The 20,408-nt window shown below is 40.4% G+C and overlaps 3 protein-coding genes across 3 annotated transcripts; 1 reads left to right on the top strand and 2 right to left on the bottom strand.

Annotated features, from left to right (window-relative positions):
• Nucleotides 1-1,822: 1,822 nt before the first annotated feature.
• dtnbp1a (dystrobrevin binding protein 1a) lies at nucleotides 1,823-7,534 on the bottom strand. The gene is made up of 10 exons (XM_088387905.1): nucleotides 7,352-7,534; nucleotides 6,282-6,347; nucleotides 6,028-6,078; nucleotides 5,893-5,953; nucleotides 5,482-5,614; nucleotides 5,128-5,260; nucleotides 4,887-4,909; nucleotides 4,540-4,686; nucleotides 4,277-4,402; nucleotides 1,823-4,034 (listed from the first exon to the last, which is right to left on the bottom strand). Exons 1-10 carry the CDS (start codon nucleotides 7,405-7,407, stop codon nucleotides 3,781-3,783), a joined length of 1,050 nt encoding a protein of 349 aa, XP_088244031.1. The 5' UTR covers nucleotides 7,408-7,534; the 3' UTR covers nucleotides 1,823-3,780.
• Nucleotides 7,535-8,119: 585 nt separating this feature from the next.
• LOC148392209 (uncharacterized) lies at nucleotides 8,120-15,198 on the bottom strand. Its single transcript, XM_088387882.1, has 8 exons — nucleotides 15,052-15,198; nucleotides 13,901-14,017; nucleotides 13,162-13,804; nucleotides 12,776-12,911; nucleotides 12,382-12,560; nucleotides 12,011-12,124; nucleotides 11,628-11,854; nucleotides 8,120-11,489 (listed from the first exon to the last, which is right to left on the bottom strand). Exons 2-8 carry the CDS (start codon nucleotides 13,943-13,945, stop codon nucleotides 10,302-10,304), a joined length of 2,532 nt encoding a protein of 843 aa, XP_088244008.1. The 5' UTR covers nucleotides 13,946-14,017; nucleotides 15,052-15,198; the 3' UTR covers nucleotides 8,120-10,301.
• Nucleotides 15,199-16,047: 849 nt separating this feature from the next.
• On the top strand, nucleotides 16,048-20,200 carry LOC148392208 (uncharacterized). Its single transcript, XM_088386674.1, has 8 exons — nucleotides 16,048-16,627; nucleotides 16,890-17,005; nucleotides 17,433-17,536; nucleotides 17,705-17,879; nucleotides 17,974-18,082; nucleotides 18,304-18,389; nucleotides 18,643-18,713; nucleotides 19,045-20,200. The coding sequence occupies exons 1-8, from the start codon at nucleotides 16,166-16,168 to the stop codon at nucleotides 19,962-19,964; spliced, it is 2,043 nt and encodes a 680-aa protein (XP_088242800.1). The 5' UTR covers nucleotides 16,048-16,165; the 3' UTR covers nucleotides 19,965-20,200.
• Nucleotides 20,201-20,408: the final 208 nt, after the last annotated feature.

The raw sequence follows: 20,408 nt of genomic DNA, 5'->3' as shown, positions 1-20,408 counted from the left end.
ACTCGTGAATCTTCTCAAACAAACCTGTAAATGGCAGTGTACCTAATAGAGTATCCGAATGACGTCACAGATCAAACAGCCAATCAGAAAGTGGGGGTGAGGGCGGGTGTGGCACTTTCAGTTAAGCTTTGGCCATGATTTTTCCCTAATGAACTGGCCTGTTATTAGGTACACTTAAAAATGGCGGTGTACCTAATTGAGTGTCCAAGTGATGTCACATATCAAACAGCCAATCAGAAAGTGGGGGTGAGGGCGGGTGTGGCACTTTTCACTTAAACCAGGGGTGTCGACCCCCAGTCCTCGAGGGGCCGCGTTCCAATATGTTTTCCAAGTCACCCTCGTTAAACACACCTGCGTGAAAAGTTTTAGCTCCTTTCACGTTCTGCAGGAGCTAAAACTTTTCCCGCAGGTGCACTTAACGAGGGAATCACACAGACACTCCATTAGGTACACCGCCATTTTCAAGTGTACCTAATAACAGGCCACTTTATTAGGGAAATATCATGGTCAAAGGTCACAGGTGTCAAGCTCTGGTCCTGGGGGCCGCGTTCCAATATGTTTTCCAAGTTACCCTCGTTAAACACACCTGCGTGAAAAGTTTTAGCTCCTTTCACGTTCTGCAGGAGCTAAAACTTTTCCCGCAGGTGCACTTAACGAGGGAATCACACAGACACTCCATTGGGTACACCGCCATTTTCAAGTGTACTTAATAACAGGCCACTTTATTAGGGAAATATCATGGTCAAAGGTCACAGGTGTCAAGCTCTGGTCCTGGGGGCCGCGGTCCAATATGTTTTCCAAGTTACCCTCGTTAAACACACCTGCGTGAAAAGATTTTGGTCATTTTCACGTTCTGCAGGAGCTAAAACTTTTCCCGCAGGTGCACTTAACGAGGGAATCACACGGACACTCCATTAGGTACGCCGCCATTTTCAAGAGTACCTAATAACAGGCCACTTTATTAGGGAAATATTATGGTCAAAGGTTACAGGTGTCAAGCTCTAGCCCTCGGGGCCGCGTTCCAACATGTTTTTCAAGTGACCCTCGTTAAGCGCAGGTGCGTGAAAAGTTTTAGCTTCTTTCACGTTCAAAAGGAGCTAAAAGTTTTCACGCAGGTGCACTTAACGAGGGACTCTTGGAAAATATGTTGGAATGCGGCCCCAAGAACTAGAGCTTGATACCTGTGGTCATAAACCATTGGTTTGCTCCGTCAACTTAGGGACGGGGCCGCCTTATATATTTACACATAAATATTTGCATTTGATTGCAAATGCATACAAAGCGAGGTCCCAATTCTAAAAGCAACCTGAGGTATGTGCTCACACCTGGGATCGAACCAGGTTCTACCGAGAGAGAGCCCGTGTCACTCGCCAGTCGGCTGCTATGACCTGGCTCAGTCATCTGCACTGTTTTGTACTACTGATGTGCATTTCATCTCTTAAGTGAAAATCTTTAGAATTCGTTCACTCAAAAGATTTGTTCAAACGAATCGTTCACCAAATCGTTCGCTACACGCTAGCACTAACCCTAACTCAACCCTAGCTCTAACCCTAACAGATCGTGTACCTGGGTAATTTTAGTGTTGTTGGCTATATTGAACATTATCTGATTCCATTACTGTGAGTCATGATAGCACAGCAGGCAAGACTCTGCCTTCTTAACTATTCTTTTTTCTTTGCGTCACGGGTTCAAATCCCGTTGATGACTTTTCTATTTTTTTATCAGTGTTTGCTATTTTTTAGCAGCCAGTCGTAAATGCAAACGAGGCGTTTCGTTCAGTGTTTTTATTGACACACACACACACGTACACACACACACACAAATGCTTTAAAGTAATTTAATTCCTGGTTTACCAACAGAATGCATACAAAGTGTGCTTGACAAATTGTTCCACAATTTTTCTGTTCACTAAAATGAGAGGTGTTCCAATAAAACAGCATAAGGTCAAGAAGAAACATTCAGTGCAAGCTTCAATGAAGTCCAACATCGAGCAATTAGGTCACAGTGCTCTCACAACGCATTGTCACACATGCAAGATATGAGGAACAATCATATGTCCTATTAAAAGTTTGGAAGACAATTGCTGTCTTTGGTAAATTGAATACTGTGCTGTACATTTATTAGCAATTTATATACAATTAGTTGAATAAATAAAAAAAAAGATTCAATTTGTTGGTTGTCAAGTGGATAACACGTTTGCTTAACAGTTCTGAGGTTGGGATTTTAAATCCAGACTCAAGTCGTCTGATTTTGCTGCGCTTGTGTAAAATTTCTCCAGATGCTCCACATCCACAAAACATGTTGCTAAGGTTAATTGAAGAGTCTGAATTGTGACCCAGTGTAAACATAAATGTGAATGATTGTTTGTTAAATATACCCTGTGATTGGCCAGCAGCCTTTTTTGGGGGGTACCCCAACTCTTGCCAAAAGTCAGCTGGGATAGGTCAGATCTCATGTCCCGAGTGAGGTTAAGTGATTAAAGAAATCAATGGATGGAAGATTCATTGTCAATACATATACTGTAACTTTATAACATTGGTTTCTAAATAATTTATCAGCTAAGAATAACTGGTACCAGTGAGGAGGAGTTACAGTGCTCCACAAATACTGAATGAATACATGTGTATAATTCGGGCAATACAACTATTTCAATATTTATTCGACTTTGATTTATTTAAAATGAACCTAATACTGCATCTGATAATATTACAGATATGATTTCACAAGGTTCACTTAGCAACCTGTTAGTTTTGCTATCTGGAAGGTAAATGCTGTTGTCTCAAATTCCTCACTGCAACAACGAGACAACTTTGTTGCTCTTAAAAAAAAAAAACCATTGTCAGAACACACACTAAAACAAACCAATTTGAAAATATGTAGAGGCCTTTTGCCCAAATGCGATTAATCCACACAGCTTTGAGCCCAAAAATATGAAGACCTTCAAATTAAAATAAGTCATTGGCTCAGTTTGAATGTTATATATATAGAGTAGAATAGCAAGGCAACACCATTTTAATGGCTTTTTATATGTTAGTGTTTTATTCCAAAGAAAATCTTTAAAGTATTTTCTTTAGAGAATCATTAACACAACTCAACGGCCTATGATTCCTAATTATGCCGTGTATGTACAATGTTCCTATTTGCATAGGCCGTGTATGTACAATGTTCCTATTTGCATCTATCTTTGAAACACAAATAAAACCAGCATTTATTTATCATGAACATGAGCACAAGGATTGTCCTGTTTATGAATTGTCAAACCAGCTGGAGCAAAATTGTGTGCAAATGGATTCAGTCAACTAGCTACAATAGTGCGCACATTGGGGAAGAAAATTGAAATTATCCGACTTGAGGACATATTTACTTATAAAATAAAAATGTTAAATTAACATTGCTGGACGTCTTTGGAAGCATATTTGGTTCCTTAATTAAGAATAGTTTAATTGCAGAGTGGTGGTCACTGTGATATGCTTGCTTTAAACCACAAGAGGCTTAACTGTTGCTTCATACGAGTCCTTACTTTTCTCCTATTTTAGAAAGCATTGGTCACAGAAATGTATTTGAACATAACGACAAAAAACATATCCATAGATAAATTACATGCTCGGCACTCATTTGGTGCATTTTTGATTTGTCTATTGCATTGTTTTCAGGTTAAAAAAACAAAAGCCGACTTGCGTTGGCTGAGCATGTTGTCCAAAGTCCAAGTTTGGGGCATTTAAGGTTAGGTTAGGTGTTTAAACCTCGAGATATTTTAGGGCATGGTTGCAAGGTTTACCCTCAGGGCACATCCTCCGGAGAATCGCTGTCATCGGAGCTCCTGACTTGTTCGAGATCCTGAAGGCCAACCAACGTCATGTCCGGCTGAATGTCCTCTTCGTCTAATTGCACCACAGGCTCATCACTGTCCTCACTGAGCCCATCGCCATCTTGAACACATTCATAGTGTCTGTCTGACGAGTGGTTTTCTAGGTCAGGGACTTGGCTCAATGGGCTGCTCAAGGATTCCGAGGAGTCGGACTTAGGGTCTGGACCTGGTTAAGATGACAAGCACAGTTAATCACATTCAACAGCTCTGCTAGTTATCCATCCTTGATGACTATGTTGTGTGTGTGACCATGAGATAAAGTTGCAGGTTTGCAAAAATGAGCACAGCCTTAAAATCAATCTGGGCTGAATGAAATGGTTGCTGCAGTGGAGTTTGCATTATCGCCTAGTTTCCACTTTCTAGATCAGGTCCATTACGCTAATTAGTTTTTCAGGGTAAGTGACTTACCTGAAGTGAGTGACGACCCAGAACTAAAGTCATCACTAGAGTTGAGGAAATTGTCCAATGCTTCCTGGTCTGATAGGTTGGTTACGGTCATCTGATCCAGAACAACCACATCTGCTTCTGTTGGATCTTCAGTCGTATATACAAAGAGGCACAATATACATGAAGCATTTGAAATCCAACTTTCTACCAATTTTACCCATTCAGCCTCTAAACTATAACATAAAACATGTTAAAGAGAGCATGCTCAGCCATAGAACTTTTACCTCTGTGCTCAAGATATCCAGTGGAACGGTATTTCTCCAAGTCTTGGTTAAAGGCTTCTTCAAAGACTTTCTGTCGTTCCCTCAATTTCTGCTGCCGTGCCTGCTCTAGCTTTACAACTTTCTGAGCGTGCTCTGCGTTCAGTTCCACTAGAACACACAGCATTAATTTATAATTTACTCTTCAAGCATTCCATTGAATTTGTCTCTTTTGTTTAACCTGTCAAAATGTTTACACCTTAATAAAGAGACTTCAGCTCAGTTTTACCTCAATAAACATATTGTTCAAATATTTATGACAGTCAAAGATATACGCAGTGCCCATGTCAAGCAACAGTAAAGGAGCTCACCTTCTAGTGCCTCTAGTTCTCGCCTGTAAATGACAAATGCAAAAAGTTCCCATTCAACAAATTTTGCTTCATCAAAGTGAACAAAGAGTGATGGAAAAAGCTGAATAAAACACAAAGGAATGTTTCTTTTTGATGTTGCTACAATTAATTCAAGTTGCAATTTATTGTTAAGTGAAGCAATCAACAGTTTTCAGGTACAGCAACTTGATATAAATTAAAATAAGTTTGATGAAGCACATACCTCTTTTTTTTCTTAAAGACTTCCAATTGTTCCATATGCTGCTGTTTGAGTGTCTGTTGTTCACATTGACAACATAGTGTCTCCAAGAAGACCAGCCTGCTCTCCATCTCCTCAAAGTCACCTTCCAGATGAGCTGCACATGGACACAGACATTCTTGAACTGAAACTACTCAAAATAATAGTCAGTCCATGTACTACTACTGTGCTCTTTGTCCTCAGGTGTTACGACTACCTTCCGCTACAATATGACAAATGTGCACACTCAAAGGACAACTAGAGCGTGAGCGCATGAACTTAAGCTGAACATTGGACACATGCTCAAACCGTATTTCTATAGATAACTGCATATGATACCTATCGATGTAGTGATGGTGTCAAGTTCACCGATGAAGGCAGGCAAACTTTGGAGTTGTTCCTGTAGCTGCGTCAGTGCTGATCGTCTCTTCTCCCAGTGTGCCGACAGCATCACTACGTCCCCATCAATGGCCTTAAATAGGGCAGAGAGGAGCAAAATAGTATGACGAATCAGTTGTTGTGTTTTTGGTGTCTTCTCGGAGAAGTAACCCTGACCCAAACATTTTTTTTTAAAAAGCCGGTAGACTATTAAGGATATGAAAATGCAAAATTAAGCCATTTATGTCCAAACGTTTTAAGGGTTACCATCGACATCGTTTTCACAAGACAAATTTGTTACCGTGAATCGAAGTGGGAGAAAATAAAACAATAGTGTGTCATCTGTGAGAAAAAGAGAAGAACTGAACATACCTCTGCAACCTGAGCACAGTCTTTAGTTTCTTTGTGAAGCAGAAACCAACTCTCCTCGTACCTAAAATAACACATTTTATACTGAAGGCAAAAATCATACAGCGCAGTGCAGCCTGTCTGTCTGTCAGTGAATACCTGCTCAGGATGTCTAGTCCAGCACCGAAATGTGGAAGACTTTCTTCATACCTGAGCAAGAAATATATCAAACTTAATACCGTCATAACACAGCTCGGCATAAACCATACAATTTCTTTGAATATCTAAAGTTTGACATCCCAACCACTAATACTGGAAAAATTTGCAGAAAGAATTACCTGTCAGCAACAAAATACTGATTGTATTTATATTCGGTTGCAAGTTACATTATGTTCATTTCTTTTTTAACTGACCTGGACTTCCTCCTGCTGCTGCTGCTGCTTTTGGATTCCTTTGATTTGTCCCCAAGTGTTTTCAAGCTGTTGAGACAGGGGGGAAACGGTTTATACACATAAATCATTGGCAATAATAAAATCATAACAACTGTCAACACATACGTACAACTCGTTTGAAGCAGTAATAGATGAAAGAGGAGATATTCAAAGTCTCCTTTCATTAGTAGATCAGAGGCATCGTGATCACAGCGTGCATGATGTCACGCTACAACTTAGTTTGACAATTCCTAGAGCTGGCTCACATTTCTATGCATACATCTATGTTTTGTGCCATGTGTTAAATTTTCAACACAGTGGTGATGAGAGTGTCATTGACTGTGTTCCGAATCCCTCGCTGCTACTATAATGTACCGCAGGGTGCCACAAAATGGGACAAAAAGAACCCATCCATCCATCCATCCATCCATCCATCCATCCATCCATCCATCCATCCATCCATCCATCCATCCATCCATCCTCACTGAAATTATGAATGAATGGTTTAAACATACATGACTAGAAAACTAATCTTAATTTGCCTATCTATGTCAGCAATGTATAGTGACATACTGACAAAATCCCCCTTTTTCACTAGATGGCAAAATGTGAATGTTTGGAAATACTGCCCCAGCGGGCATATATAGGCATCTGGGCACTGCTGCTTAAGTATATAAGTGATACATCCCATAATTAATGTCATTTAGCAACTACATTCCCCTTGAAACACATTGCCAAGGGAATTTCTTCGCATTAGCCAGCAAACTGTTAAGCTCCATTCTGTTTCACCTTCTTGACCCGACGTCACATGCTCGTCAGCTGAGAGGAATAAACAGGAATGGCGCACATAAACCGTAACAAACCAAATCCTGGGTAGTAAAATAAAAAAGCGAATGATCATAACAGATCGTAATGTTTTAAATGTGTTTGTTTTATGCTTTATACTCTTGACCAAGTGACTTTGCTACGAGCAAACTTTGCTGCGTCGTATTTGTTGTGATATCAATACAATTTGATTGCAACTCACACGCATCGACATAAATCAGACAAACCCTGTCGTTAAATCCTGTTGCACCATGTGAAGTCTTTCTCTGAAGTTCTCGAACATGATTCCACTGTGTAGTTTATCTTATGTTGTCCTCTGAGATGAACCCGGTTAACAGTACGGGCTCCTGACAACTCTGTTGTGAGCTTGTGACAGAACCTGCGGTTCGTCTTCCGTTATACTTCTTCTTAGGTGAAAACTTAACGGCATCGAGAATCAATTACTGCCCCCTACTGTCTCAACGTGTTCAGGGCTGATTGCTGGCTGGATATCACACGAAATGTGACGTTTGTCATTCACTGTATAACATTAATATCACAGCAAGAAGAAAATGAGAAGATATTAAACTGACCAGTACCTTTAACTTGATTTATCCTTTACTAAATCCATGACTTTTCTCTCATTAGTAAAGTTATCTTGGGGATTTAAAAGGCATCAATAATTTTCAAATTTCTGCTCAAGCACCTCTGAGCAAGGCAAGGAACCCCAAACTGCTTGGAGGACAAAAAACACTATTCACAAAACATTAGAGATATTTGGCAGGTGACATCTTTGTAAGTCAATTTATGGGTTGTGATTTTTTCTGTTCAGCTCCTTGTTAGAGTGAGCCGTGTGTCATTTTGTAAATTTGATTATTGATAATTTTTTTTGAAAAATGATGAGCTCAGTTGCATACCATACAGTATTTAGCATGTACTGTAATATTATAATATTATAATAATATTATAATATTAATAACCATACAAAAAATGTTCAGAAAGAGCACACAGGCAAATACAAAGACCAATTTTATTCATGAGCACATCACATTTGTCCACTGAACAGATAAGGAAATGTGCAACAGTTTAAAAAGCCTGTTCTACTGACAAGCTGGTAGTACAGCTGCCTTTGCCAAAAAAATTGCTCACGACAATCCAAACTTTACATCACGTCATGTAGCAGATGCTTTTGTGGTCACTTGCAATACCACACTGAAGTCAAACAAAAGGTTTCCAATGAGAGTCAGAAAGATGTGTCAGAAATGTTCCAGGATGGGTCTCACTAAAGACATACATATATTTCAAGCCCAAACTATGACTTTTCCCCCTCTATTTGGGCCAGATGATAAACCAACATGTCTCCAAAAAGATCATGTTGTATTTGCTTTGTTCAATGCATGCAAAGAGGCCAGAGCAGTGGCAGGAACACTTGCAGCCCGAGACCTTTTTTTTTTCTTTTTCTCATATATATATACTTTCCCAAACTCAAGTGGGTCAAAAAGAGGAACCATTTTGAGGACTTAAGATAGCTATGATGACAGTTGCAGAGTATCCCAGAAGAATGCTGCCAAGATGCCAGATGTGGCAGAGAAAGCTGGGAAAGAGCGCTAAGACACAAGGGGGAAAACTTATACATTTGAATGGAAAAATATATTTTGGAAAACCAGTCCTGGAACTTTTCCAACGTAGTATCCCTAAAAGTATTTGAACAGCAAGGTCAGTTTCTTTGTTATTTTTTTTTTTCAAGTTCAGAATACCAGCTTTTATTTCATGGTATTTACATCTAGGTATGTTAAACAATACCTTTTGTTAGAACCCAACCACTATTGAAGTCAGTAAAAATACTGGCTCGTGTGACTGGTGTTTCTAGTTACTCAGGTAACTTTGGGTTTCACCTGTGAAAACTGCATTTGCTGTTGAGCAAATGAAAATCAATTGTGTGAGTGTGTGTGTGCTGGGGGTTGGAAACCATTTAGAACATTTGAAAAATTGGGCATAGCCAAATCAACAATTTGGAATGTCCAGAGGAAAAAAATAAATATTAGAGTACTGAGCACAAACAAATATTAGAGTACCGAACACAGCAGTGGATGACAGAAGGATGGTGAGAGCTGTGAAGAAACCCAAATGTCTTAAATACAACAAAACAAAGAGAATGACCATGCTGTTCCAATATTTTTGAGGACTGTACCTTTTAAGTGGTACTAACATGCCAATACTAGTAAGGACCCTTAAACTGAAAGGGCAGAAAAGTAGTGTGATTTTTAGGTAGAAAAAGAGATATTACATGGAAGCACCTGAAACCAGTTTTGTTATAGTGATTGCTCACTATATAAATTTCATATAAAGTTAATACATAAGACAATTATATTGCTCAAATTATTTTTGCTGTACATATACGTAAAAATCACACATCAGAACAGACAAGTGTATACATGAACATAACATCCTATGTTACAGTGTTTATCCAGTGTTGGTTTCAAATTCACTCACTGGCCACAATATTTTGTACACCTGCACCATCTAATGCGAGTCAATACAAGAAGAGCTGTATCAAATATTTTGCATTTACAAAGACGTTTCATTGATTGAATTTGCAATTACAAGATCTGTCCCCTACATAGTAGGGCCTACAGTAAGCTACACGTACTGTCAATAAAGAACTATGCTTTGCCATAAACTTTTTTGAATATAAACTACAATTTTCTAAACATCTTTTTAATACTTGCTCTCTATTTTTATAATGCTATGCATGATTGATTTATTGATTGTATTATTTATTCAACAAAAGAACTACAGAATCAACACTATAATCATAATATTACATAATGCTTGCTAGCATCTTGTTTTAGTTCCCTTGCAAGGTAAGTTAATTGAAGACTAAATTCTTCATAGGTGTGAAGTAAAAGGTTGGGTGCCCTGTGATTGGCAAACCCAGTCCAGGGTGCAACCCACGTTCACCAAAAGTCATCTAGGAAAGGCTCAAGTTCACCAGGGAACCTAAACCGGTCTATAAAAAATGATATCTGGATAAATAAAGACCATTTTTTATTTTATTAATATTATTTTGGAGACAGCTCCCTAAGCAGACTCATTAGATGCTGTGGGTGTACAGTAATGATCATCTCCTCTATATTAAATATTACATATAGTAAACAATGAATCTGTAAACATGTTCAGCCACAGATCAGGTGTTTGTTAGCGCTTGAGAAGGATTCTCTGACTGCTCCTAGTTTGAACTGTTGAGGTAGTAGATTGGATCTGCCTAAGACGTTTTGTCGAGCCCTTGGAAGTGACAGAACAGCTACCCTCCTTTGTTGAGTCATCAGCCCAGCCCTTGGAAGAGTCAATGGCAGAACATTTGGAATCATCAAGAAAGCAGCTGCTGGCTGGTGAAGTAAACATGACAATGTCTTTGCTAGCACCTGTTTTAGTTCCCTTTGGACTATGTTTGGCAGAATTATTCGCTGGTGGCTTGCTATGTACATATGGTGATGTCACTGAGTTGATTCGAGCTTTAGGAACAGTAGTGTGTCCTGCAGCTCTGATAACAGTCCTAGCAACTGTAATCCTGGGAATGGTTTTGGAGTTGAGAGCTGACCCCACTGTCAAGTTCCTCTGGAGCCTTTTTTCTCTCCCATTTCTGCACATGACCTCACTGACTGGACCTAGGTCAGATTTATCTTTGACCTCAAGAGAAGTGATGCTTGCCACTGAGCCCAATTTTCCAACATCAACTTTGTTCTGCGTATCTGGTGTAACATAACCGTCCCTTACTAATTTCAGCTCTCCCATATGTGTGTCTTGTATGAGCTCCGCATCAAGGCTACCGGTGTTTCGTACCTCATGGAGAGCATGTTCCACTTGCAGATCTTCCTTATCGTTAGCCTCCGTCTCACCGTTATAGTAGTCACTACCAAGTTGAACATTCCCATTGGGCTGTTGCTGTCTGCACTTCTTTAACGGATTGTCGGTAGAAAAATGATTAGGAGGAGCTAGAGTAGCATCCGGTGGGAGGCCTCTCCTTCTTCTAGACAATCTCACAACCCCGGGGGTCTCGCTGAGCTGTCTGGTGGCTAAGTTAGTAGTCAATGGCATTTGAGCTGGTGCCCTGCTTGGATTTGTTCCTGAGTTCTGAAGACCTCTAAGAGTCTTGGGGTTTCTGTAGAACTTACAAACTGTTAGGCATTGATTGTGAGGCAGCTGGTGGTTGCTGTGTTGGGAGAGGTGATTGCTCTTGACTTCTGGTTGGCTTTGGGACTGGCCCCTTAGTTTATTGTTGAGGCTTGAGGATTGCTGGCTGACACCCCTAGTTTTAGGCTTCAAAGTTGAAACCGATCTGACAAAGGAGGTGCTATGTTCAGAAAATCTGGCAACCTTGGAGACCTGAAACGTGAAAAGATCTTTTAAACACAGTCGTTTCGAATATGGGTTGCTTCAGAATAGGGTTACAAAAATATGGGAATTTTCAAAGTTGGAATATTGCCATGGGAATTACCAGAAATTCCAATCAATCACACCAACCTTTTTATTTCTTCTGAGCTGTATGGAGAAGTGCCTCGGTCTCAGGTGGTGTTTTGAAACGTCTTCTCCCCTGCTAGGCTCCATACATTCATTCTTAAGCCTTTGCCCTGCCTCCTCCTTCCTCTCTCTCTCCCTTCTCCGCTGTGCCCGGGCAGTGAGATGGCAGAGGGAGCTTCCCTCTGCAGAGTCAGAGTCTCCAAAGTTCAGTGACCTACAGTCTGGCCGCTCTATTGGACAACACACACAAAGTCAAATTAATATTCATAATAAGATTTAACTTTCCGTGGAGCACTTTGTCAAGTGGTTGGGATGAGAATCAACATCTCCAATTTGCATTTGATGAGATGGGAACATTCTTATCATGTGTCAAAGTGGAAATGCACCTGTTTGCATGATGGTGTTCTTCCTGTCAGCGACAATCTGGGAGTGTGTGGAAAGATGCGAATTCAAATCCTGTTCACTCAAGAAGGCCATGTTTCTTGGCAACGCTGCTGAACCTGAGGTCACAGTGAAAAATCATTTCGTTTCGTCGTGTCTCCGACAGTGACCAGCCAAATAATGATTAGATGCTAAAATACAGATCAGGTGTTAAAACCTCAGACTCGAGCTGTGTTCACACACACACACACATTTTGATTCAGAACAAAGTATAAAATACTCAAAGTGTGTTAAATTTCACAATTTGTCCTGGTTCACTGGGCATCAATTTAAAAAGAATTGCATTGAGATTATGAATTTCATCATGAAGACTTACCTCTGAGGCAGAGAAAAGACAAGAAGTCCTCGGTTTTAGGTCGACGTCTTGTTAGACTGGTGACTACTGCTAGTTTATGGTTGTGTCTATACTGTGTGGATGACATCAGAGGTGGACCAGGAGAGCTGGGTGGGGACTGGGCAAATTTTCTTTGCGCTTGCAGCCTTGGCCTGCATAAGCTAACAAACAAACTTATCTGAATTAAAGGTTAATTAAAAAAATAAAAACTTGCATGTGAGGACTAAAACCCTTAGGCAAAATAAAAGTATGTCCTAGCGTCTTTCCATGTCTGACATGATAATGACAATTGTTTGTCCATCATTCTTTCATACACAAAGACACACAAAACAGTATGAAACCATGAAAAAAAGACAACAACACAAGACTCGCTGACCTCCTGCTATGTGGGTCATCCTTGTCACAAAAGAGGCTGGCAGGGTAGTGCTCAGGGCGCGCCTCCAAGGACCAACTCCAGCTTGAGCTGCCTGACAGCGAGGACGGACACTGACCGCTACCATTAACCATGGAACCTAAACCAATGGGTACAAATGTTAGTACCTGAACAAGGATGAGCACAGAATTCATGCTCACCCACAAGATGACAAAATCACTCTGCATTTTCCTTCGTTATGCTACATCCCCAAATGAATGAGGTGCTGTATTGATTGTATACTCTAATAATCAGTTTTAACAGCTTAGCTGTAAAATTATCTGACCGTGGCGTAATTTCTAATACAAATAGAGTTAGAGACTGAGAAATCATATTAAACTGTTACTGACCCCTGATTCCTTTGGGAGAGCGCGACCTCTTCCCGGCCTCGACTGGAGTCCTCGTGAGTAGCTGTACATTCTTGGGCGGCCTCCTATTTTTGACTGAGTGCTTGTGCTGGCTTCTCTGTGGTTGTTTTGTAGTGTTTGTGTATTTAGAGGTCAACGTGGATGATGAATTAGTCATTTTACGTGACCGTAATGTCCTGGTTGAGACAGCCTTATTGTGTGCATGTTCTTGTAAGCTGGTGTGCTGCACAGTTTTTTCTCGACACAGTTTCGGTTGCGTGTGAACGCGCTCATCTGTCTGAGTTGTTTTGCTTTTTTGTGAATGCGTATCCTGAGACAACTTTGATTTGTGCACTTTGTTGGTATGACCACTATGCTGTTTTGTCTTAACTTGTGTTTTTTGCAGGCTGTGTGTTTTTTTCTGCATATTCTGCAATCTGTGTGAGACTCTCTGTTGCTGTGGCTTTTGATTTGACTTTTGTGGTTCAAGCGATAGTGGAGCTTTTGATACGTGCTTGCGTTTGTGCCCATTTGCAGGTAAGTGTCCGTGTGTGGCACGGCGTGTGTCTCTGAATTCCCTGAGGGAGAGGAAAAGAACTTTGCGCACCAGACGCTCCTCACACCAAGGCATCCCATCGCTGATGTCCTACAGAGACAAACCACAACATGCAAGGTAATTTTGAGTTATCACACACTGCTCCAAACGCATGGACAGTATACGGTATGTGTACATTTTACTCACATATTTTTTTTTGATGATATTCCGTTTGGGTCTGTCTGTACTCATCTTGCACAGTTGACATGAATGACAGAAGATTTTTTTGCTTTGCTTTTTCTGTCAGTGTGTAAATCTTGTGTCCTGAAAAAAAGAGAACCCAATAAATTGGAATATTTATCTGAAATTAAAAATAGAAAATAATGTATAATTACCACCTCCATTCAGTTTTTAATGTCAGTTCATTGACCTTTTTCGGTGTAAAATTAATTCATTTTTTGATATATGTAGAGTTTTGAGTCAATTTTATGATTTTTTAATGAGCACAATAAAAATGATTGGAAAAGGTTTATCTGATTAATTTGTGATTCTATTGTAAAATTCAAATTTATTTTGTCCATCTATCACATTATCTGAAACGCATTTCCTCACAAGGGTCACAGGGAATTTATTTTGTATTTAATTAAATTAATGTGAAAACATGAGCACATATACTGTAGACATTTTAAGTGCTGTATTCACATTAAGTCCATGTACGACAGTTTTGACATTTGACACTCACTTATTAATGTTTGTAAGTGAAAATGATCCGGTAAGTGAAAATGATCCGGTAAGTGAACGTTCATCACAACATAAAGGGTTGGAAAAGTGACTGAAAATATTTAACTGTAATTCGGACATCAATCTGGATCACTACTTCGCTTGTCCATTGAAATATCCAAATTTGCGCTCATAATGAATAAATATTAATAGCTGATTTCAATCATTACATATTTTGACAGCGACGCAAGTCAAAATAAAAAATCTTTAAACGATGTTGTCAACTACATGTCAATGAAATATCGCGCACATAGATCGAACTGGACAACGTCTGATGATAGGCCTCATAATTTAGGGAGGCACAGTTAATCATTGCGATAGGTTACTTTTGTCATTTTGATTGCACTTGCATTGCGATAACGTAACAAGATTGCTATCTGTCACTAAAATCCATTCTACAGTATAACATCGACGTAAGTGTGGATGTCGACTTTGACGTCCGTCTATATACGACTCCGAGCAATCTTAAAATATAGGATGATAAGGGAGGTGAAGTGGAGCGAACGTGTACGGCAAAATTCTGGTCAGAGTCGTTAAACAAAGCAGGAATGAAACAATGGGCCGAACAGATCACCCACCTCGAACGGGATAACCGGGCTAGCGGTGCTACATCGTGAGCCCTGCGCCCACTTGGGTTTGTAGCAGTAGCAGACAGACCCGCACGGACAAACCTGGAACAAGACACATTTGAACCCCCACCGAATGCGGCTCGTCCGTGTGAAGGTTCCACACGCACACGGCCTGGCTGCGCGTGCAGCATCGTGCGCATGTGAAAGGCCACTCTTTTCCGGTTTCCCCCCCTGGTGGGCGTGGCCTCCTCCCGGCCGAGCCCAACGGGAAAGTCACATCGACTAATGTCAGCAACATGAACTCACTCTACTGTAATCTGAAATGCTTATACTATATCGTATATATTATATCTTATATTTTTTTGCAGTGTATATTTGTACATTCTTGGTTTTTTTCGTGTTGACGTCCTCCTTTTAAATGAGATTTTTTTTCATTGGAGCTCCTGTTTTTTCATCAATGACTCAAAGATCAAAGAAAATTATTTCCCTTTATACTGATTTCTATTTTTTTCCCATTTACATTATTCATATGACAACACCAAGAGTACAGTGATCCCTCGCTACTTCGCATTTCGTTTATCGCGGCTTCACTACATCGCGGATTATTTTTCCAAATTAAAAAAAAACATTTGAAAGTTAAAAAAAAACTTTTAAATTCTGGAAATGGGTCTAACCTTTAGGACAAAGTAGTATTGCTTCAAATGTTCGTTTACATTCCTTAAGAAGTCCGTTTTCGCGTGTTAGCACGATCGCGAATTAGCCCGGTACTTCTTGTTGGTGACGGTACTTCGCGGATTTCACTTATCGCGGGTGGTTTTTGGAACCAATTATCCACGATAAACGAGGGATTACTGTACACTATACACAAGCCAAAAACGATACCCGTTTTTTCTAAATACTTTAAGCAAATGGTTCAGTTGTTATATTAAATTTAAGAGCTCATTTTCTTTAAAAATATTATACATGAACGCAATTTTGGCTCCAGTCCAATCAGGGGAGCGCGCAGGTGTGCTAATGAAGCCGCCAAACTAGCCTAAACGTCAGTGTGCTCTCTCCTGCTAGCGGCTCACCTCCAGTACCTGGCCGACCAGCCCACATAGCTCCTTTTACTTTACTTTAAGTCATGTTGGTGTTTTCGTGGCTCATGGGGATATTTTGTTGCACTTCAGTAGTGGGTGGTCCGGTTCAGCACTTGACGTGGTCAGCGGAGGCAACCCCGGTTGTCCGAGACGAAGCCACGCGCTCGTCCTCCTATGACCTGCCGGTGTTCCGGCACGCATTACAGCCGCTTGTGGCCAAAGAGTTGCTTCGGCCGGGTCCTCGTCAGAGCTTAATACCCGCCGAGTTGACTGCGCTGTTGTTCCCACAGACCTCGCAGTACCCCAGCACACCACAGGCTCCACGCACACGCCCTGTGGAAGTTTGGTGCGGGTCCAATGAGATATTGGTGCGCGTGGACCGTTTTCAATTACGCGCGTGGCCACATCCAGCTCTGTATCGTCTTGGTTCGTGTCCGCCCAACACTGTGACCTCACAATTCCTCTTTTTCCACTACGCAATGACCGACTGTGCTGCTGCATCTCAGGTAAACACACAAACACGAGGAACCTCTTAAAAAATTGTGGAAATAAATGTTTCATAGTGTCTTATATGTGTAACGATTATTGCTGCATTGTTATTGTCTTGTTCATGACTTGGGTCACTGTGAGTCAAATTGGATTTAATATTCCCATGGGGGAATTTGAGACCCACAAATGAATTAAGTCCTGTACGGACAAACGGTCGGTGAATGCCCATTGACCTTTAAACTTATCCAACAATGTAAGATTTTCATTTCACCCTTTCAGGTTGTCGCTGGTGGTCAGTTGGTGTATTCTCATGTTCTTCACTACACCCCTCCGCCTCAAGGCTACATCATCCGTGTTCTACCACTGGAACTCCCCATCCACTGCTTTTACAACAGGTCATTTTAAAACTATCACACATGCTCAATCCCCCTCTAAAAAGAAATAGTCACTGTTGTCTGAATTTACTACATCACCAAGCTACATTGTTACCTTAAAGTTCAAACACCATAAAATCAGCCACATTTTTTTTGTTGAAAGTTATATTCGCTTGTGTGTTTTAGTGCCAGATTGCCTGTAGCCATGACTGAGCTGAAGTCTAGTTTAGTGTTGGTTTAGAATTTGTTTGTTTTGAAAATGCCAATACAAACAATTTCAGTGCTAACCGGATTACTTCATTGAACAGAGGGTAAAACAACATATTGGTGAATAGCTGAAGGACTAAAAACATGATTTTTTTAATAATGACTTCTAATAACATTATGATCTGCCGTTTTAGTGTGACTGTTTTATGTGTGTGATGTTAACCTGACTTTCCTGTTTTAGGTTTCATTACTCTTACCAAGTTGGCTACACACCTCAAATTCAGCACACAACCTTCATGAAGAGTCTCAGAACGAAGCTAATATTCAGCCTCACTGTCTGTAACGGTAAAGTGAAGCCCCTATACAACATGTCAATTCCAAGTCGTGTTTATGGTTTCTTCCCTTTTTTTGTTTCCGTCACTCACTCGTGTCAGGGATGCAATTTAGTCCTTGGACCTGCTGTTAATCCTTCGTGCGGTTCCTGATTCTGTCCTGTATTTGTGTGTTTGGCAGCTCAATGGGAGCCCATCTCTCCTGGCCACTCATTTTTCCTAGGGGAGCGGGTGAATTTTGTGGCCCAGAGTGGAAACCTCGTGCCAGGCGAGAGGCTCTTTGTTGACTCGTGCTACGTGACGCCCTCCAAAGACCCAAATAGCATGTCCAAAGTGGATATCATCACGAACTTTGGGTGTGTCTATAGTATGAACTTGCACTTCCATTGTTGTCTTTCGGTTATTGGTTGATGTTGCATTAAATGAGGTGCTTGCACTTTGGTTTTGCAGCTGTATGACAGACAGCCGGAGGGAGGGTAGTTCTTCCTATTTCTGGTCAAGAAGTGGTAACATGCTTAAGTTTTCGATCGATGCCTTTCTCTTCAGTGATGTCTCACAGGTGAGGAAAATATTTGTAATGGGGTTCTAAATTTCGTCATTAGTGCTGGGTGGTGAATTTAACTACATACTATTTATCCAGTGTTAACTCAAATGTTGAAAAAATACAAGTTTTCTAAAACAGTTAATCAAAAAACACAAGTAAAACAAGAACATTAATTGCAGAAGTTGTTTCTAGTGTAAGACTGTACTTAATACTTACTGTAGCTGTTGTCTGTGTAGGTGCTGTACCTTCACTGTTCAATTTCAGTTGGTGTTACCACTTCGCACACCTCCAAGTCTTGTAACTACAACCAAACTATTGGAAGGTAAGTTATTAAAATCATATGTGATTTATGAAACAGGCGTGCAGTATAAAAGATGTGCATAAAGAGTACTTGGTAAAATATTTTTTAGACAGTGTCACAACATTTACATTAGTTTGGGGGACAAATTTAAAAAATCTGCTGGTACTACGCTGCAAATAAAAATGTCTCACCTGGTAATTGAGCTGAGTCGCACCAGCAATTTTTTTAAAGGAATGATCCTTTTTGTGTAATATCTTAAATTTCATGTTTTCAGGTGGGAGGAGCTTGATGCACCACTGTCAACGTGCTCCTGCTGTGATTCCGTATGTAGCGACATGCAGAACTGTAAGTTGTCTGTTTTTCCATTTGTTGCGCAAATACTAGGGCACCACCGATTAATCGGCTGACCAACTATAGCCTTTCAAACATCTGCATATAATTGACACCCATTGAAATTAATTGAAGGGGGGGGTTATATATTATATATTTTTCAAGTTAATTGGTACATTTATTCTGTCAAATATTGGCATTGGCCTAAAACCTATCCATATTGGCTCTAATATATAACACATGCTTTTTATGTATCTCTTGGGGTAATAATGTTAACTGAAGAATCAGAATGTCTTACTGTGACCACGTGGGGAGTTATGAGATTTTATATGGTTTATGTCCTCAGCTGTGAAGAACATAGTTAGTAGTCCTGGCTGGCTCATTCGCCACAAGAAAGAATCACCGTTTCCATCGGAGGATGCAGAAAAATGGGTGGATCAGGAAGAACACAGAGAACAAGCAGTTCAATTTCAAAAACCGGACAGTTTTCCATCACAGACAAAGCTAGACCATGAGAAGATAAAGTCTTATGGTGAGAAGACTTCTGTGTTCCAGAATGGAGAGGAACAAATGAGGCCCCGTACAGCAATCGGAATGTCAAGCACCTCAGACAACAAGGGATCAATTGAAGAGTATCTGACGATAAATGACAGCGACAAGACGGAGCCAACACCAGATGACATCGTTAGCTCAAACCGTAGCACGCAAGATGTGCTTGACAGTGGAGAAAGTGCATTTTTTGCCAACAATGATTCTATGAAGAACACAACTTTGATTGCACAAAGCTCCAGAGTTGGTGATCCTGGTCCAGCTGATTCCACAGATTTGATTCCCATTGCTGAACTGTGTTCCAACATCGATAAAAAGAGTTGCCTGTCCAAGGAGGATAAAGGTAACACAAGTACTGAGCACACAGATCCTATTCGAAACACAGCATCTAAAACCACTCAACGGGTGCCGAGAGCTGAAGAAGAGTTTGCCAACAGTAAGGCTAAAAACGACTCTTCAGAGTTTAGTGATGTCAGTCAATCAGTTGACAGAAAACTAACTAAGAAACCAGAGCAAGTAGCCTATTATGCTGACAGGAAAGGACTTGATGGAGATGAAGTGCTTCAAGAGCTTCAGATCAGAGAATGGGAATCAAACTCGTCTGCCAAATTCAGAGGCTCGGCGTGTGTTGACGGGTCTGATTGTAATTCTGGAATTGAAGGTGAAGTGCTCCAGCATGGTCAGTTTGCTGTCACACCCAAGACAACAAAAGTATAAGATGAATACGTTGGAGAGCAAGGAGTTTGGGAGCGATGATTGACCGATCAAGTGAGGATGGGTGCGCAAATATCACAGGGAAATGGGCATAATATTTAAATGGACTGTCTTTGTATTTTATACATGGACATCTCTTCTGGGACAGCTAACAGTAGTTTGGTGTTAAGAATGAAAAATAATTTCACCTGTCTTGTAATTCAGTCATCTTCCAATAAAATTCATGCATTAAAATTCCACCTATTTTTGTTAGTTTTTTTTTTTTTTTTACTGTTTTCGTCAAATCTTTCCATGTGCTGGTTTTAGGTGAAAAATGCCACTAAATTTGTTTCTGTACTGATTTCATGGCAAATAGTTCCTGCATTAGTTTTTGAACAAAGGTGCTAAATTGTGATTCTAGTAGAGTAGATTGACGTCACTCAAACTGTGAAAAATGTATCCAGCACA

Source organism: Syngnathus floridae, chromosome 10, assembly GCF_059516105.1.
Source record: "Syngnathus floridae isolate MCC-2025c chromosome 10, RoL_Sflo_1.0, whole genome shotgun sequence".
Taxonomy (NCBI): domain Eukaryota; kingdom Metazoa; phylum Chordata; class Actinopteri; order Syngnathiformes; family Syngnathidae; genus Syngnathus; species Syngnathus floridae.
The sequence above is the reverse complement of the archived record's forward strand: the minus strand, read 5'-3'. Positions and strand labels throughout refer to the sequence as shown.

What these genes read in the sequence shown, in the direction of transcription:
- dtnbp1a (XM_088387905.1), bottom strand. Translation starts at nt 7,407, where the DNA reads ATGTTCGAGAACTTCAGAGAAAGACTTCACATGGTGCAACAGGATTTA. An exon ending in AGCAGCAGGAGGAAGTCCAG is followed by an intron (nt 6,079 to 6,281) that starts GTCAGTTAAAAA and finishes TTTCTTGCTCAG; the next exon opens with GTATGAAGAAAGTCTTCCAC. An exon ending in ACTGTGCTCAGGTTGCAGAG is followed by an intron (nt 5,615 to 5,892) that starts GTATGTTCAGTT and finishes GCCCTATTTAAG; the next exon opens with GCCATTGATGGGGACGTAGT.
- LOC148392209 (XM_088387882.1), bottom strand. Translation starts at nt 13,945, where the DNA reads ATGAGTACAGACAGACCCAAACGGAATATCATCAAAAAAAAATAT. An exon ending in GATGACCCACATAGCAGGAG is followed by an intron (nt 12,561 to 12,775) that starts GTCAGCGAGTCT and finishes TTTGTTTGTTAG; the next exon opens with CTTATGCAGGCCAAGGCTGC. An exon ending in AGCTCAGAAGAAATAAAAAG is followed by an intron (nt 11,490 to 11,627) that starts GTTGGTGTGATT and finishes TTCACGTTTCAG; the next exon opens with GTCTCCAAGGTTGCCAGATT.
- LOC148392208 (XM_088386674.1), top strand. Translation starts at nt 16,166, where the DNA reads ATGTTGGTGTTTTCGTGGCTCATGGGGATATTTTGTTGCACTTCAGTA. An exon ending in GATATCATCACGAACTTTGG is followed by an intron (nt 17,880 to 17,973) that starts GTGTGTCTATAG and finishes TTGGTTTTGCAG; the next exon opens with CTGTATGACAGACAGCCGGA. An exon ending in TCTTCAGTGATGTCTCACAG is followed by an intron (nt 18,083 to 18,303) that starts GTGAGGAAAATA and finishes TTGTCTGTGTAG; the next exon opens with GTGCTGTACCTTCACTGTTC.